The following is a 17,855-nucleotide window of genomic DNA, read 5'->3' as shown; positions in this document are numbered from 1 at the left end:
GATGCAAATGAGGAAGTAAGGTGGACATTTTTGATACATCAGCAAGTGGAGAGGAGGCGAAGATTGCACGATCTTGCCCAATAAGTAGAAAGAGAACTAGAGCATAGTGAGCATGCCCTTGGTGAGACAAAAAACAAAGCCTAGAAGGGGAAGTAGAATTGTTTGTAAGAGGAATAGAGAGGCTAGCCATTTTGGAGAAGCCAACCATAGGGTAGATCGAACGAAAAACCTCAAAAAGTGGGAATTCCATTTCCATCAAGGTGGAGAAGCAGAGGGCTTCCATCAAGGCAGAAGATGAAAGGAGCATGAGAGAAGGGAAGTCTTGCACATTCCTAGCGAAGGAGAGAGTTCGTAGCAAATCAATAAAAGAAAATGCTAAACACACCAAATAAACAAAAAACTTCTTGAATTTAAAGGCGAGGGATCAAAAGACCCTTTAAGGCATTGCAAGACGTGTGACCATTTAGGAGGCGGGAGGACAAGATGACGAAGACTACTGTTTGAAAGCCTTTCTTGCCACCTTGTGTGGAATAGCTATCGACTAGTACATAGACCTTGTAGATGAGGAAAATGCAACATGGGCCATACGGAAGAAACCTTTTGAAGCATAATTCAAATTATTGAGAGACGATGATGAGGTCGTAGCAGAAAAATTATAACACTAGACAAGGGAAGAATGAAAGTGTTCGGGCATACCACCGAAGATTGAAGGAACTAATAGGGAAGCCGAAGAATAAACCAATGAACAAATTGAAGAATAGGTGGTTTATAGAAGGATTGAATCCCTCCATCTAGAAGAAAATGAAGATGGTACCTCTATTGACCTATAAAAAGGTTTGTGATAGAGCTATGGACATCGAGAGCAGAGATAGAACTACGAGGAGCAAGAAGAGAACTAGCGACGCTAGTAGTGAGGGAGAAAGCGAAGAAAAAAATTGTTTCAAGCACTTCGTGGAGACATGATGAGAGAAATAAAAGAAAGCAAAGGAGGCAAGGAACTATAGTGTACAGAGTGCGGAAGTGAGGGGCACACAAGGACCAACTATCTAAAAATTTGTTTTGCAACATTTGTCAAGTGGTGCGACATTCCATTAAAGAATGCCTGTACAATTTGAAAGCAAGAAACACCCAAGTAATCTTGATTGGAGATCAATTTGCACCTCCAACAACCCCACCAAGGAACATAAATCTTGATGCCTCCCCCAGACGAGGAGGCAACAATAATAGTAACACAATGCGCAGTTGTATTGAGTACAATGAAATAGGCCACCCAATGATTCAATATCGAAGGTGTAACACATAGGGGCATTTTTCTCAAGAATGCTAGAACCAAAACCAACATGGTAGCAGAAGGAGGAAGGAGGTTATGTCGATGATGTGGACCTAGAAACCATGAGGAGGCCGACTGTCCGAGAGGGAAGTTGGTGAACATGTTGGAGGTAAATGCTATCAGTAGACTATCAGTGAAAAAAGATCTCTACCCAAATCCCCCAAGGGAGAAAGAAAGGCTAAGGGATGATCGAAGAATGATAAAGGAAGAACAAAACACACTACAAGAAGCTTCCCCGTATGATCCAAAGCAGAAGCCAATATAATAAAACAAATGTTGTAGGCCACGGTACCAGTAAGGGTAGCTGAGATATTGGATGTATTACCTCAAATGAAGGTAGCAATTTCTGGGATGGAAGAAGGTAGTCACAACCAAGGGGGAGACAAGAATGGAAAAGAAAACAACAAAAGGAATAATATATCGGAACAATTGTCAAACTAGGATCCAATGTTGTTTTCTGTGGGAATAGGGAGAACTTTTGTGATAGTAGAGATGGAAGTCATGGGTCACAAACTAACTAATACCATTGTAGACGGCAGATTGGGAGTCACTGTACTTCCTAAAGAGACATTATGGCCACCTACCTTCCATCTAGTAGGAGCATACCAACATGGCATAAAGCCACTCGGAATGCTCAAGGCTCAGAAGGTAACTGTGGGAACACAACACTTTCTCTTAGATTTTAGTAATTTCCCTAGAGAAGAGAGGATACAATGCTTTATTGGGTAGGGAATTGTTGATAACAACGAAGGCCAACCATAACTAGAAAAAGAACACCTTGTCAATCGAGAATGAAAGGAAAAGATGTACCATTCATCTACGAAATCAAATAGTGAGCCAGGAACTTGCATCCGACTTAGAATTTGAAGGAAAGTACCATGAAGATGGAAGGATAGAGCCAAACGAGGAAGGAGTCTGAAGAATCGGGAACTATTCGGAAGATGAAACAAGTTCGCTTAGTGGATTACTCCATTGGCAAATGGAGGAGTACGAGACGCTCCAACCAAACTGCCATATGTTGGAAGTGGTAGAACAAAATGAGGGAATGCCAAGGACAAACAAAAAGCATGCTCGCCAAATGAGGAAGAAACTGGGTGAAGAAAAGCAGAACAAACCAAAAACCAAGGAGGGACAAAAGGTATGCCATTGAAAAAGATCAAATACAGTAGTAAACATTTTGTTTAATACATTAAATAATCATTTACAATAATATAAGCATATAACAGTGAAAACTCCAAATACGTGTTCATCAACACGATAAAACATAATACCACTGAAAATCAGAAATAACATCATGATAAGATAATCAATATTTTTTCGAATACAAAATACACCAGATATCATCAAAAACAGTAGAATCATCATGCAGATATGATCAACAATAAGCATGAGTATAATCTATCATCTACATCAGCTATGACACTGGTAAAACCAAAAGAATGTACTGTAATCAAAAGCATCTTGCAATGCTAGTGCAAGATCACATCATACAGTTAGTCAGGAGAAATGTACTGTAATCAAAAGCATCTCGCAATGCTAGTGCAAGATCACATCATACACATCATACAGTTAGTCTAGCTCAGATCAAAGTATTGTAATACAGAATGCAATCATGGGATGCATTACATAGAATATAACATAACTGATATATATAAAATTCTTCACTTACCATTATTAATAAATTTATCTGTATATAATATGCATATGTTATATATATATATATTGGACCATATCAGGGTTCTTTATTCAGATATAATACTTTGTAAATCAGTATGAAACTCAATGGCTCATAGATAAAATCAATACATCTATTTGCTGTCACACGAGGCTTCATAGCAATATAATATATTTTATTACCTTTGATGAGCACAAATGTATATCTTCTCAGTTCTCCATTTGTCCATTCCCTATTGATCTTCTTACCCCTTCATATCTTTTGTGAGGAAAGGTGGCATCTCTTCATCATGCCTGCCCTTTTCAATGGTCACACCCTTTCACAATTACCACCTTCAACAAGGTCAGAACCCTTCATTATTGTTGCCCCTTCGGAATTTATTTCTTCCATTAATCCTTCTTTAACTGCAATGCTCTCATCTTTTTCCTTCCGTCATATCCCTTTCAAATAAATTTTCCTCACTTTTATATCTTATTTTTGAGGGAGTTAGAACCCTTCGTTACATTTCTCTTGACCTTTTATTAAATATAGTTATTTATAATATTATATTTTTTTATTTGTTTATTTTAATTATATTATTATTATTATTAAATCCTATTTCAGAAAAGGGGCATAACAATTGCCATGCAAGGCAAAGGGGTATTCAAAAGAGGATGTAGGCCAGAAATGTCCTTGATTAGTTCCTAGATTTTTGGGACCAAAAGTTTCTTGATTGAAGGACCTGCAATCCAAGCTATCGGATATTGGTGCATGACTAAAAGGTCGATTTCCCTCATTATTGATTGGCAAAGCACTGAAGAAACTAGAACTCTCAAGATGGTGATTTTACAGTTTGTCTAATAGGTGCAGAATAGAGTGTTGATGAAACCCATCTTGCTAAAGTTATAAAAATTTATGAAGGTCATTTGAAAAAGTTGCTGGCTCAAGTAATGCAAACTTCAAAGAGAGTTTGGCAGGCTGATATATGAGTTCTCATGGTGTTGGATGTATGTTTCTAGGGTTTGTTAATTTGCATTCATCAAGGTCACAATGAATTTGCATGTCAAAGGATGAGATATAGTGACATGAGTAGTTTTCTTTCTTTCTACAAGTCATTTTTGGGCATGTGCTTGTGTCTTTTTTCATTTCCTTGCTTGTTTCTTTTTATTTTTGTGCTGTGGTAGTCATTTTTCAGTAGTTGAAATCTAGAGTAAGTGTTTCCTTTTGGATAAGATGTTTTTGACACTAGTTGTAAGTTGATTGGCAAAATTAAGGGTGCGTGAAGCAAGAGGAGATAGAATCCATAATTGTTAAAGTGTGAAGCGTAATCTCCATTTGTGTTTATGGATCGAAAGAGATTACAAATAGGAAGCTCAAAAATGTGGTAATGTCCAAAATAAGATTGCCAAGAATGAATGATCAAGAAGAGACTAAATGGAGAAAAAAATGGGATTATAATGGTCGAACTTGAATTTGGGTATTGACGGATGGTGGAATTGGTGTTACACTACAAGGGTGACAATTTGTAGCACCTCAACGACACTGTACGCCCACAATTTCGTGGATGTCTTTGTCATGTGCACACATCTTGGGCTCCAAGCTACGTGGACGATATTATGAGAAATTGGCAACAAGGCTCAGATGGATAGATCTAATGCTTGATGTGGATTTTCATGTTTTAAGCTAAGGTAGAGACATGGTGTAATATCAAATTACACCGGGCTGTAAATTTATGATACTACATTTTGCCCCCACTTTAGGGAACATATCATGACATGAGATGTGAGCTAAAGTGAAGAGAGCTTACTTGACTTACTTGCGAGGATTTCATTCACATAGGAGTGCTCCCAACAAGTATGTAAGATGATGAAGACAACATATAGACAAAGACCATCAACCATTGATGGTACATCGATATGGCTGACAAGTTATGTTAAGCCAAATAGTGACATTGTAGGGTGATTTTGATAGTGCATTGATGTGAGTAGCAAAATCTAGATAATTGCATGATAGGACAGCTTTAGACAGTGCATTGATACGTATAGGAAAATCTAGTTAGGCATGTGATAGGGTGGCTTAGACATGTGTTGACGCACACAAGGCATGTAGTAGGGGGATTTAGATCATGCCAACATGATTAGCAAAAGCTAGATAAGCATACAATAGGGTGAGATTTAATGAGATAGTGGATTGTCCCCCACAGAGGTAGACATATAGATCAATTTTAAAATTTTTGTTTTTTCAAGAAATACCTATGATGTAGAGACAATATGATAATTAGATAGTGTAGATGTAACAATCCCCCTTAGAATGGACTGGCTGCTCAGAGGGGAGCATGAGACATTCTAAGGAGAGAAAAAATATTGTGGCATGTCAACATACTAGATGTTTCCATGAAATGTCAACCCACAATAAGTAATATATAATCTCTACAACATTCAAACAGAGACAAGGGTATTAGATGGATTTGCATTAGAACCTAGTAGAGTGATATACATCCTCTTAGGGGTATTTCATCACTTCAAATTATAACTTGATCTAAAGAATAGCACATGAAGAAAAAGTAAATAAAAATTTGTGTCAACATGGAAGGGAAGCCTAAGACATGCTCAAACCTGCATGTTCTGTTGTAGTTGATGTCTAGTATCTGTCTACTTAAAACATCCACACGTCAAGTGCAACTGCTCACTGTATAAATATCCTAAGCACATGTATAAAATAATCAAAGTGCGCCTAACGTGAAGGGATGCTCTAGTGGCGCAATCATTTGTATGTATTAGAGTGATATGACATTGGCCTTTCCATATTTAATCCTCAATGTACAATATAAGTGAAAATCTCATTTAAAACATTAACTAATCATCTATGGCAATATGATCATTAAATAATACTTTTATCTCTTTGGGAACAAAAGAGGTCAAAGTTGTCAAAGTTAAATACAAAACAGTCATGACACATAAACAAACAAGTGGCGATACCCTTGAGTGAACCTCAAGCCATAGAAAGTAATACAATTCCTACCAGATTTATCTGTAGTCAAGCAAAACATTTAACTTTGAAATACTACCAAAACATCAATTGAGAAATGCTCATCACAAGAAACTTATTTGATTTTTTAATTTGGAAAAACCCCTAAAACATTATTAAAAGTCCAAAGGCTATCTAGAGAATTGACAGCTCAAAAGTTATTCTCACAAATGACAGTACATCATATTATACCTCAATTGGTATCTTTAGGACTCTTCTAAGTGTTATTTAAATCTCTTTGTAATTCCATCGGACCATTGAATCTTTTTATTATTCACCATTGGATTATTAACATTGTATCCAATTTTGATACATAATAAATAAGGTCGTTCCACTTGTCAAATAATCCTGACACCACTTTGCCATTTTTGCACCTAAATGACTTATTATTATTTCATTAATCTTATATTCTAATAAACTTTACTCTTGAGAATTAGCACTATTCAATAAGTTCAATTTGTTGACATTTAGTGGTTTAATATTATACCTATTGTATATTTTCATTTACTTTTGTAACATTTTTGGAGGCAAGTTTTAACCTTATATTAATAAATTATAAACATTCTAGAGGTTGTGTGACAATTAATTCCTCGAAATGCATTAAGGAATTTGTGAATTTCTTCTCCAATTTTAAGCTAAATTCTATTGGGATGTCATAATCAAATGGAAGATGTGTTAGTTCTATAATTGCTTTGTTAGCTTTTGATTTCTCCCTCTGAAACTCTGTGATCATTGTTTAGCATGTATTGGAACATGGGAAGCCACATGAAAGAAGTGAAGTCATCAACAAATTGGCAGGTCAATTTGTACAAATGAGTCAGCATAAATTTGCATCCAATGTTGTTGAGAAGTGCTTGGAGTATGGAAACCCAACAGAACGCCAACTGTTGATTGATGAAATGCTAGGCCAGACAGACGAGAATGATAATTTACAGGTAATGTCCTCTATCATTATCTTGCTCATGGCTAAATTATGTTGTTAAGACTTAAGGTTTCTGAGCAATTCATTTGCTTTTCTGTAAGTGTCTTTCGATTAAGTCATTATGTACATGCATCAGGTCACTTCTTTTGTTTTTTTGATTCTGACGTGATAACTTTAATTGGAGGGGAACTAATAGTCTAGCAAATGAACAAATATTTTGTTATCTTTATTATTGATGATAGCTTAATGAAGCCTGATACAATTTAAAAACCGTTTATGATGGTAACTGCTAAATGGCTACATATATAGATTATGCATAGTAGCATTCTTTTGCTGCACATTTTGGTGATTTTAAACCATAAATAAATGCAAGACTTTTTCAAGCAAAAAGTCTGAACTTGCTGAAAATCTGCAGTAAAACTGCTAGTAGCAAGACAGAAAGAAAAGGTGATCAATGGAGTTTTTAGGAAAAAAGAGTATTGGGATTGGTCAAGGAGGAGAGAAATCTTTGTATTTTGTATATTTCCAGAGAAGGAAAGTCATTGTCAATGTCCTCATTTTATTTACCATGTAGTAGAAGGTTAAATATCTTCTATATATTTCTGATTCAATATTGACTTAATGAAATGACTAATTACAGGAATGAACATATGACTGAACTATTACACTATTGGAAGTAAATAAATATGAATGCAAACTTTGTTAATGTTTTTGGATATTTCAGCGATTCCTGTTTATGAATGATTTGGTGGTGCAGATGATGATAAAGAATCAATGTGCAATCTCTGTAGTTTAGAAAGATTGCAAGATTGGATAATGTTTTTTGGATATTTCAACAGTTCTTGCTTATGAATGGTTTGTTGTGCAGACAATGATGAAGGATCAATATGCAAACTATGTGGTGCAGAAGGTGCTTGAAACATGTGATGACCTACAAAGGGAAAAGCTACTTGCTCGCATTAGAATTCACTTACACGCATTGAAAAAGTACACATATGGGAAACATATTGTTGCTCGAGTTGAAAAACTTCTTGCTGTTGGAGGTGTGTGTCGTCTGACCTCTTTGAGTGATGAGGAATGCCCAAGGATTGTGCTTTGGCACTTTGTAGTGTGATTCTTGACTATCATTTTTAGATCTATGCTTCAGTTTTCTGAATGTATGCTATTTGTGAACAAAAAGAAGAGCAACCGCAAAACTAGTAATTACAAGCACATATTATGGAGGATTTATAAATAATTTTTCTCGTCATATATTAAAAGTTGAATTGAAATAATTAGGAAAATATGGGTGTTCAGAATCTAATAAATATTGATACATTAATAGCAAACAATCAAGCAAGAAAGAAGATGAATAATCAATTTCAGAGAATAATGAAAAAGCATTCGAACTTTTCAAAACACCTCTCTTAATGATCAAGAAATTTTAATGAATCATCTGTAGATGACTTCCTCAACTTGCTTTCTTTCTTATCCCTGTAGATGTGATATTTTATGTAACATAATAAATTAACTTCCTAAAAATAAAACCATTAGTTTAATTTAATTAACGAACATTCATAAATAATAAATTTCACTTAAAACCATAATAACTGAAGTAATTGCTATCGTTTTCACATGAACATGAATAACTGAAGGCTTGTTTAATAACTGAAAGGAATATACTATTTCTCTTGAATGATGAACTTTACACGAAAAGGAATTTAGCTAACAATTTTCCAATTAACGCCATGTAAAAGAATTGTTAAATGATATAACCAACAAAACATAAACCATAGAACCTAAAAAGCTTGGTGGTTCGATCTTGTTTATCTTTACTTAAAGCTCCTGATCTCTTTAGGGGAAAAGAGTATCATGAAAGGTTCCACCACCCAACCATTGATCTTATGTTCGTGACCTTTAATGTTCTCCCACACAACTTCCTCATGGAACTAACCCAATCCTACATGGAGATGTAGGCAAGAGATCTAGTCTTTCAGACCATCTGTGACTTGGTGCAGAATCCACAACTTGTTAATGTTGTAGCTTCAGTTGGATTGAATTGACCTAGAGATAATCCTTTTATGGTTATTGGTTAATTATCAATTAGACAAACACTCACATATATATATATATATATATATATATATATATATGTTATATATTAATGTTAAAATATTGCCTAATTGATGATTAATTTATAAATCACCATAGAGACATGTCTTTTCTACGCTTATTTATATAACATTCGAATCTGCATTTGGAACACGCAGAAATAATAAGTGTTATTACATTTGCAGCAATCGTTTCTCTCAACATGGTTTCAGAGCCAAATTGCAAATGTAAGAAAGCCAAAGACATGGTCGGAAGATTTTGTGCCTGTAATGAAAGATATGGAATCAATGCACACAGTCACACAATCAGAAAAGTCACCAAAATAATTGTACAGAACTCTAAACCGAGTCACATACTTAATTGCTTCAGTTCGGTAGGTCAAGATGTCTGAATCTTCTTAAATTTGGCTTAATGGTTAAGATGTCTGAATCAACTAGGAAATGGAAAACGCTAAGGAGGAGAATAGACATGTATTCAGCGATTAAGGTACAGTCAGCAGATTGACAGGTTGAATCAGCAGGAAATATATGAAAGTGGCATCTGTAACCCAGATCACTAGACCATCTTCAATGCAGTAGTTCCGTCTACGCAGAGGAGAATTAAGAAGGGGTACGTATGCTCAGCAGTACCATCATAGACATCAATTTCTTGTTTTGTGCATACCAGTGCTCTATAATCACAAATTAGCATTCACATTAGCTTGAAAGCATTGGGAGCTCTCACACAGTGAGTGTTTCCACCAATATAATCCCTATAAAAGCAGTGTTGTTTTTATAATACATAAAAGCAGCGAAAGGAAGAATTTAATATTTTTCCAATACATCTACTATATCGGAAATCAATCAGAAATCATAGTGGAGGGATGTTATGATTGTTGGAGGATTTACTAGTATCCAGTGTAACACGGGGACCCGCACCCCCCTCGCAAACCTCAAAGTACCCATCCCCATGTCGTCCCCGCACCGAGTACTTGAGTACCCAAGTATCCCTACCTTCACTATTCCGCAACCATGCTACCACTGAGATGAGTACTTGAATTTCTATTTGAATTTTGATTTTTAAATGTTAATATTGGGTATATAATATGTTACTATGTTGAATGTTCAATGGTTCGAAAGTTCATGTTGCAATTTTTCTACGTTAAAGTATTTTAATTTGGTATGTTCTACTAAAACATCATTTTGTAACTAGCATTTCAAGTTCTATATGTATGCTGTACAACACCCCTCCCTATCCTATCATCCCCTTGCTGCTGTCTCCCTGTCATCCAGAAAATGAGACCCATTTTTCCCAGTCTCGGAATTTTGTCCCAGCGTACCCCAGTACTGGGGTTACAATGCTTGTATCTGAAGAGTGAATGTGAATGAAATAGTTTTGGCAAAACAGTTAAAAGTGTCAACTCTTTGATGACAAACTAATATCCAAAGATATACTTGAAGAGTTATGATGTGAATACATCTATCAAAATCACGGCCGAAGAAGTAATGCCCACAATTCTCAGTTGATTCACACCATGGAATGTCAAGAAGAACATCATATATGAATCTAATGACATAAGTTGTGTGATAGTCAGCAATCTAAGGCCAATGTATGGTGAAATTAGCCAACAATAAGGATTGTTAATTATGTGTACTCTTGATCGAGTTTTATCAAACTTCCATAGGCCCATAGGACATGGTATTCAAAGAGGGTTGAAGACCTCTATTGTTACAGTACCATTTTTTTTGGGAAATGATATAAGGATTATAGATTACTCTCATAATGGGAAATGGGCGCAAGGCATTTATAATTGGTAGCTTAAACCAACCCACCCATGTGGCTAGCATCTAAAATTAATAAAATTCCTAAGGACAGATTAAGGAATTCTAGCTCACTTACCAGATTGGTGGATGTCCAGCAATAAGGAGTATTTGTCCAAACAACTTTTACAGAACTAACGAAATTTGGGACCAATTTGATGAATTCTGAAATTAAATGCACTCAAAGTGTTTGATGATATACTTTGTGAAATAGCAACACGAGCTGAATTTTTTTTAGTTAGAAATGGTCTGGGATATTACAGAGCAAAATCACTTAATGTTTTATTTAGAAACATGTCTTGACACCTAGATATGATAGAAGGATGGTTGTCTTCAAATTGAAGAGAGAGGGACTTGCTTATGTTGTCTTTAAGGACTTAAGACATCCGTCGAAGAGGAAGAATCTATATAGATTGTGATTAGTTTCTTCAAAGAAGAGGAATCAACATTCAGAGGGAGAAACTGCAAGATTTGCCTAAATTGACTGTCAAATAGACTAAGGTTCTCAGATATATTAAACAAAAAGAAGTTTTCCATATTTGATGTGATGCAAATTGTTCAACAATATAAGATTGGGAATTTTACATTATGGGGGGGAATAATAATCAATGTTCCATTCCCATTGTTTGACAAATGTTTATATGGAGACACTTTCTAATTTGTTGCACATGGACCCTCATTGGAGCAAATTATATCAAGGATGTTGATGTGCAGATAAGTATTTCTTATCTTTCAGTATCATGATGGACTACACTAAGTTGCTGTCCTGGAATAAGCCGGAGATTATGATTGTTATTTGATAGACTACATTCAGTTGCTGTCCCAGGATGAGTTGGAGATCAGATAATACATATCCTTTTAGGATAAAACATATTCTCTTGGTAGGCATCATGACCTTGATGCAAGTGCACATACCAAGAGAATATAAGTATGATGAATATCATATGATTGATATTTCTTGTTGAATCATACTTTGGATGATATCGAAAGAGAACATCTAATTTGATTGATATATGTTGATATGCTTAAATATGCCATTCCAAGAATATCACATTGAGATGATATCTCTCTATATACTTGAGAGCATAATGTGTTCTACAACAATCCTCCTTGGCTAAAAGGGAGTGTTAATGTTGTAACTTTAGTCAGATTGAATTGATTCTAGAGATAATCCTTCTATGGTTATTGGTTAATCATTAATTAGACAAACCCTCATATATCTACTTTATATATATATATATATATATATATATATATATATATATTGATATGTTAGGGTTAATATTGTCTAATTGATAATTAATTTATAAATTACCATACAAACATGTCTTCTATGCATATTTATATAACATTCAAATTTGCATTTGGAATACAAAAAAATAATAGCAGTGTAATTACATTTGCAGCGATCCTTTCTCTCAACACAACTATCATAATTAGTCACACCTTAGGCATCTTAGCCTATGAGAATGACCCTCCTAGCTAAACATTGCCCTACTAGTTCTAGCAATTGATGGTTACTACCACTATACTTTGTGCTGTCATTGTCATTACCAAACTCGTATCTTGAGTCCTTTAGAATCATTCAGGTTTCCATGACCCATCCAGGGCTAGTTTCCCTTCTTGACAATAATGGTCCATTGACCTAAGATAGTTATTTATGGGCATAAGCATAGCATTTGTGGTTCCCATGGTTCATGTTCAAACTACAAGTAGTCCTCCCCACAAGTCTCCGTTATTATATATGTAATAGTATGATTGACATTTAATAGTCTTTTCTATTTTCCATTCCTAGGATAAAAATGGAACCCTTCCAATAATGTAGCAACATTTATAATTGTTTATGATTGACATTTAATTTTCTTTTCTATTTTCCATTCCTAGGATAAAAGTGGAACCCTTCCAATAATGTAGCAACATTTATAATTGTTTAGGCTCAATCATGTATTTCAAGATGATACAACGTTGTTGATGTTTGGTAGCTTTAGTTGGATAAATCTATGAGACCAAACTATTGAAGAGAAATTAATATAATAATGCTTTTTGGAAATTATATATATATATATATATATATATATATATATATATATATATAAAAAATTAAGATTGTCATTATATTAATTACGTAATAATGAATAGACATGTCCCATGGAGGGACATCTGTCTCCATGTCTCATTCACAATATATATAAGAGACATTGCTGCCTTGGGAAAACACATACCAAATAGGTAGTGCCATTACCTTTACAACGATTCTCTAAATCCAACATGGTATTAGAGCTAGGCTGCAAATATACAAAAAATATTATAATTAGCTAACAATATACAAAGATTACAGTGGAATGACAGTACAAAGATATGAAGACATTGGTCAATATATATTCGAACTATCTATAAATTACAATCCAATTGGAACAGCAGACAGAGTCAAATTAAGTTGGCATAGTCATCATAAGCAGCAAATATAATCAGGAAAAGGAGAGAAGTGCCTAGTGCATCCGCCACATAAGATGAAGACCCCAACACAAGTATGTAAAAAGGAGGAGGTACAAGGCTTCCATCAAAATATGAACATGGATCTACTTTTCTTGCAAGCAAGAAGAGCTCTGTGTGCTCTTAAAAGCCTTGTAAGGTTGCGAGCATTGGTTTGAGGACACATTGTGCAAAAGCAAGCAATTGAAACAGTACGCAACATGCAAGCACTAGTTAGAGTTCAAGTTGTGTTGCATGTCCGTCAAGTTAGAATGTTTGAAGAAGGGTAGACAATTTAGAGATAGTTGCTTTAAAGGCGCCAACAAGAGTCCCACCCTTAGAGATTTCATTTAATTTTGAAACTAATACTTAATTCATCATCGAGGGTCCCAAGTTAAAAACAAATATGGAAGTGAGGCAGAGGGGGCATCAAAGCATTGACCAAGAAAAGCCTTTGCGAGGGGAGTGTAAAAGAAGAACACACGTGCCCTGTTTCCTAGGTCAAGCATGTAGACAAATATATTGAAACCATAGACAGGGGGATATTATCAAATAAGGAGGATCAAACAAATAGAATTATATAAAATAAGGGAACCTCATATGTGAATAGGGTTAAGACCATTAGCAGGTGAAAGATCTGAGATGGCTTGGTCCCATCTATCCCATTAACATAACCTTAAGAGTAATTGATTAAAACTCAAAATATCTCCGGCATAATCAAAGAGGAGGGAATACTTATACATAACGATCAAGATAGAGTGATAAGGAAGATAAAACACACACACATTAAAGGGTGATACGTTAGACAAGCAAGTAAACCCTTGTATGATCGTGGTTTGTCAAAAGGTAAGACCAAAACTAATGGCTTGTAGTCATACGGTCAAACAAGGATATACGCAAAAATAGGCCCTTTTGGATATCAAAACTCTCGATCACAACTTGTGATTAAATAGTGCATATCATATAGAGCAAAATATATTATATCGATTTTGGTGGAAGTTCATATTAATATATATGGAAAGATATCAAGTAGAAATATATATCAACATGTCATATAGATGATTATATTTAACATCCTATATAAGTCATCATTGACGGGAAAGAGAAGAAAGGAGCTTTGATACCTTAATATTACATAAAGACATTGTTTAAAATTAAATACTGTTGCGCATAAAGGAGAGACAAATGTTGAAAATGGAGGTTATTGTTTGAAGGGTATGCATCTATGTTAGTGGGAGCAGCTGGAGAATCTTCTTTAATTCATATCCTTTGACAACATGAAGTAAGTCTTCCCTTTTGAGTACAATTTCGAAGTATTGTATTTCTAATATAGTAAATCTCTGTTATTTGTACTTCTATATGTACTATAAGAGCTATTTGTCTTTATATTTTCCTTTCTCTTCAGGGATGTTCTTCCAGGAAAATTAAGATTAATATCAGATTGAGAGGGAGTTTGACACTTCATCAGAGGTAACATTGGATGAAGAGTCCAGAAGATTGATATTGAGAGGGAGTCTAAAAATCCATGTGTGTGACTGTATGATTTTAATGGGCCTACACTTTTGTACGTTACAAGGAAGTGATGACTTCCAAATGATTATCACTTGTATTTGTAGAAGTTATTGAAAGGTGACGATCTTACAATAACTTAATCTTCTATTATGGTGGATATCTTATGATGTCTAAGAATATCATGATAGATTATATCTTGCATGGTGGATTAAGTTCCTTAAATATATCATGAATGTTCCTATGGTAAGTATTATTGAGGATACGTGTGCACATACCTTATGAACATTTTTTAGTACTTGGTGAATGTTATGCAACTTGATGTTCAAGAGGCCATTACTCATAGTACTTGGTGAATATCATGCGACTTGATGATCAGGAGACTTGATGATCAGGAGGCCATTACTCAGAGTACTTGGTGAATATCTTACAAATTGACATTCAGGAGGCCATTACTCATTACTCAAAGTACTTGATGAATGTCATTTGACTTAACATTCAGGAGGCCATTACTCTTGATATCATGAGATGATATCTAAAATGGTGGATATCTTCTGATCAAAGATAACCTTGAAACTTGCCATTCTTGATTTTAACATTGAGGTAATCTTGTGTTTATCCTCCTTAGCTAAGAGTGTTACATCCCAATTTTTGACCTAGCTTGAAATATAGACGTTATGGAGTCACTTGGCAGTTTAATTTGATATAATCTGGTGAAATGGTAAGATAGTTGGTTGTTATGATTTCAAGTGAAGATGACATGTTAGTTGATCGTTAATTTAGAATTCATGGAATTAAGATGAAAGGTTAATTGATACAATTATTTATAATTTATAATTTAATTACAGAGGGATTCCTTGCAGGGAGCATGTTGAAGGGGTGGAAGCATTGTCAGAAAAGAATTAGGCAGGGCATTACCATCACTGGCAGACGGATAGAGAACCTAGCGATTTGAAAACAAGACACACCCATGGAATTGCATGAGTTATTTAAACAAATAATTTAAATAAAATAATTAAGTTAAAATATAAAACATCCCTCAAAGGATTGTAAATTATCTTTCATCATTATTATTTTGATAAAATTTATACTCATGCATTTAAACATAAAAATGATATAATAACACTATAATTTAATAATCGATTTCAATAATATTCAAAACTATAATAATGATTGGGATTATAATGTTCGAATTTTAACAACATTTGAATTATTATTTTGAGTTATAATCTTTCAACCCTCTTTCATTTCTTTTTCCTTAAGTAATTGGAATTCGTATGGTTGCTTGTAACCGGTGGAAGCCAAATTAAACTCTTGTTTCTTGTGAAATGTCTTGAAGCGAACCAAAATTAGGCGTAAGTGGGGGGAATACAAATATAATCAAGCGCAAGTTGTGATAGGGGACGGATGGCGCATTCTTGGTGTGTAACAGTTTTAACCCAGCTTTCCTTTATTTAATCTGCTACGGTGCCATAGCCTGAGGACAATACGTCTTTGCTTCGGTTCATATTAGCAATCAGAAATTCATACGCCATTTTTCATTTGTCTCCATACGTAATAGAGTTCATATATCATTGCATCCAGAACACATGGGAGGGGGGATACATAGAGTTATTCATTTGAAAGATTAGAGTGATACGTCTTTGTTTCTTCAAGCAATTGTTTCCATGGAACCTGCGGGAGGTGTTAGAGCCTAGTGTTAGGCAATCAACCGTGGGGCAGTCAGCCACGAAGGGAGCACCAAGGATATCACCAAGTTAAAGTCAGAATGAGGTGATGAAGGTGCGATAAAGATAAATGTTAATAGAGTTAATACTGTCATGGGATTAGAATTTCTGGGCGAATGGATTAAGACATAGATCCTTAACCATAGCTCTACAAGAATTCGTTATCATACTAGTATATTTTCCAAAAAATCATATGAATGTCTTTGTTATTCAGAGAATGTAAAACTGTATTTAAATTCGGAAAACCACAGATCCTGTCCATCATAATATATTGCTTCCCTTATTTTGATTAAGAATGCTGTAGTTTCTTTTTATAGAAAAGTTAAATATAATTTGTTGGCATCAGAGAATCGCTGGCTCAAAGGCCTGATATAGGTGAAGAGGTGCAAAAATATCTACAATGATAAAAATGTTATAATAACAAGACAATTAAATAAAGCATTATCTCAAGCATGAATAATGTTGCCAAGAATAATAACATTATGAGATCTCTTAATAACATAATCATAGAATATGTAATGATGGTTGTATGTAATCTTCTTGAATAAAAGGAGCCGTCTGCTCTGAGAATTCCGAATACCTGGGACTCACCCAGTTGTGAAAGATGGGTGATGTGGTGTGAGAAAGGATTCATCAATAATATGAAGCAATATCATTTGTGACATTTCAATACTTACCATTTAAAATTAATTAATAGCGCATGCATATTCTTGTTACTGTGATCTCCTGTTGCCAAGACGTAAGGCGTGTTTATACCTTGAAGCCCAGTGATTGGTAGGATGTTCCCTGACAATTCCGGGTAGAGAGGGCCTTTCTCGTTAGAGATTGTGTGGGGATATATATTGTGGTCCGAGGTTGGGTGGTAAAGCTCTTGGCAATGTTTCATTTCTCTCAAGATGTCGAATATGCGTCACAAAGAGATAAGCCATGCACTCAATTGTTTATCAGAAATAGGTATTATTATCATTTTTGTTTATGAGAAGGTAAGATTTAATTGAAGTATTTCATTGCTATCCTCATTTTACTTCATATAAATGAATATTGAATATAAGTATTTATCTAATCTTGAGAATTTGTCACAGATAAGCAATCGAAGGAAAAGAAATCCAAGATTTAATTGAAGTATTTCATTGCTATCCTCATTTTACTTCATATAAATGAATATTGAATATAAGTATTTATCTAATCTTGAGAATTTGTCACAGATAAGCAATCGAAGGAAAAGAAATCCAAGGCCCTAATTGATTGTGTGACAGCTGGAACCTTAATTGATATGGTGGTATTGGAAGCCCTAACTGAATCTGTGGTATCGAAAAACCCCAGT

At 34.7% G+C, this 17,855-nt stretch overlaps 1 protein-coding gene across 4 annotated transcripts in view; it reads left to right on the top strand.

Annotated features, from left to right (window-relative positions):
• The window catches only part of LOC149571099 (pumilio homolog 5-like), an 88,575-nt gene that overhangs the window by 30,790 nt on the left and 39,930 nt on the right, over positions 1 to 17,855 (top strand). For all 4 annotated transcript variants that reach the window (XM_089812657.1, XM_089812655.1, XM_089812656.1 and 1 more), the window contains 2 exons: positions 6,752 to 6,946; positions 7,802 to 7,976. In XM_089812657.1, the coding sequence (XP_089668783.1) occupies positions 6,752 to 6,946; positions 7,802 to 7,976 (370 nt within the window). The remainder of the gene's footprint in view (positions 1 to 6,751; positions 6,947 to 7,801; positions 7,977 to 17,855) is intronic.

Source organism: Cupressus sempervirens, chromosome 2 (assembly GCF_028749045.1).
Source record: "Cupressus sempervirens isolate cs-2001-9-10 chromosome 2, ASM2874904v1, whole genome shotgun sequence".
Classification (NCBI taxonomy): Eukaryota; Viridiplantae; Streptophyta; class Pinopsida; order Cupressales; family Cupressaceae; genus Cupressus; species Cupressus sempervirens.
Note: the sequence above shows the minus strand (reverse complement) of the source record. Positions and strands in the feature narration are given on the sequence as shown.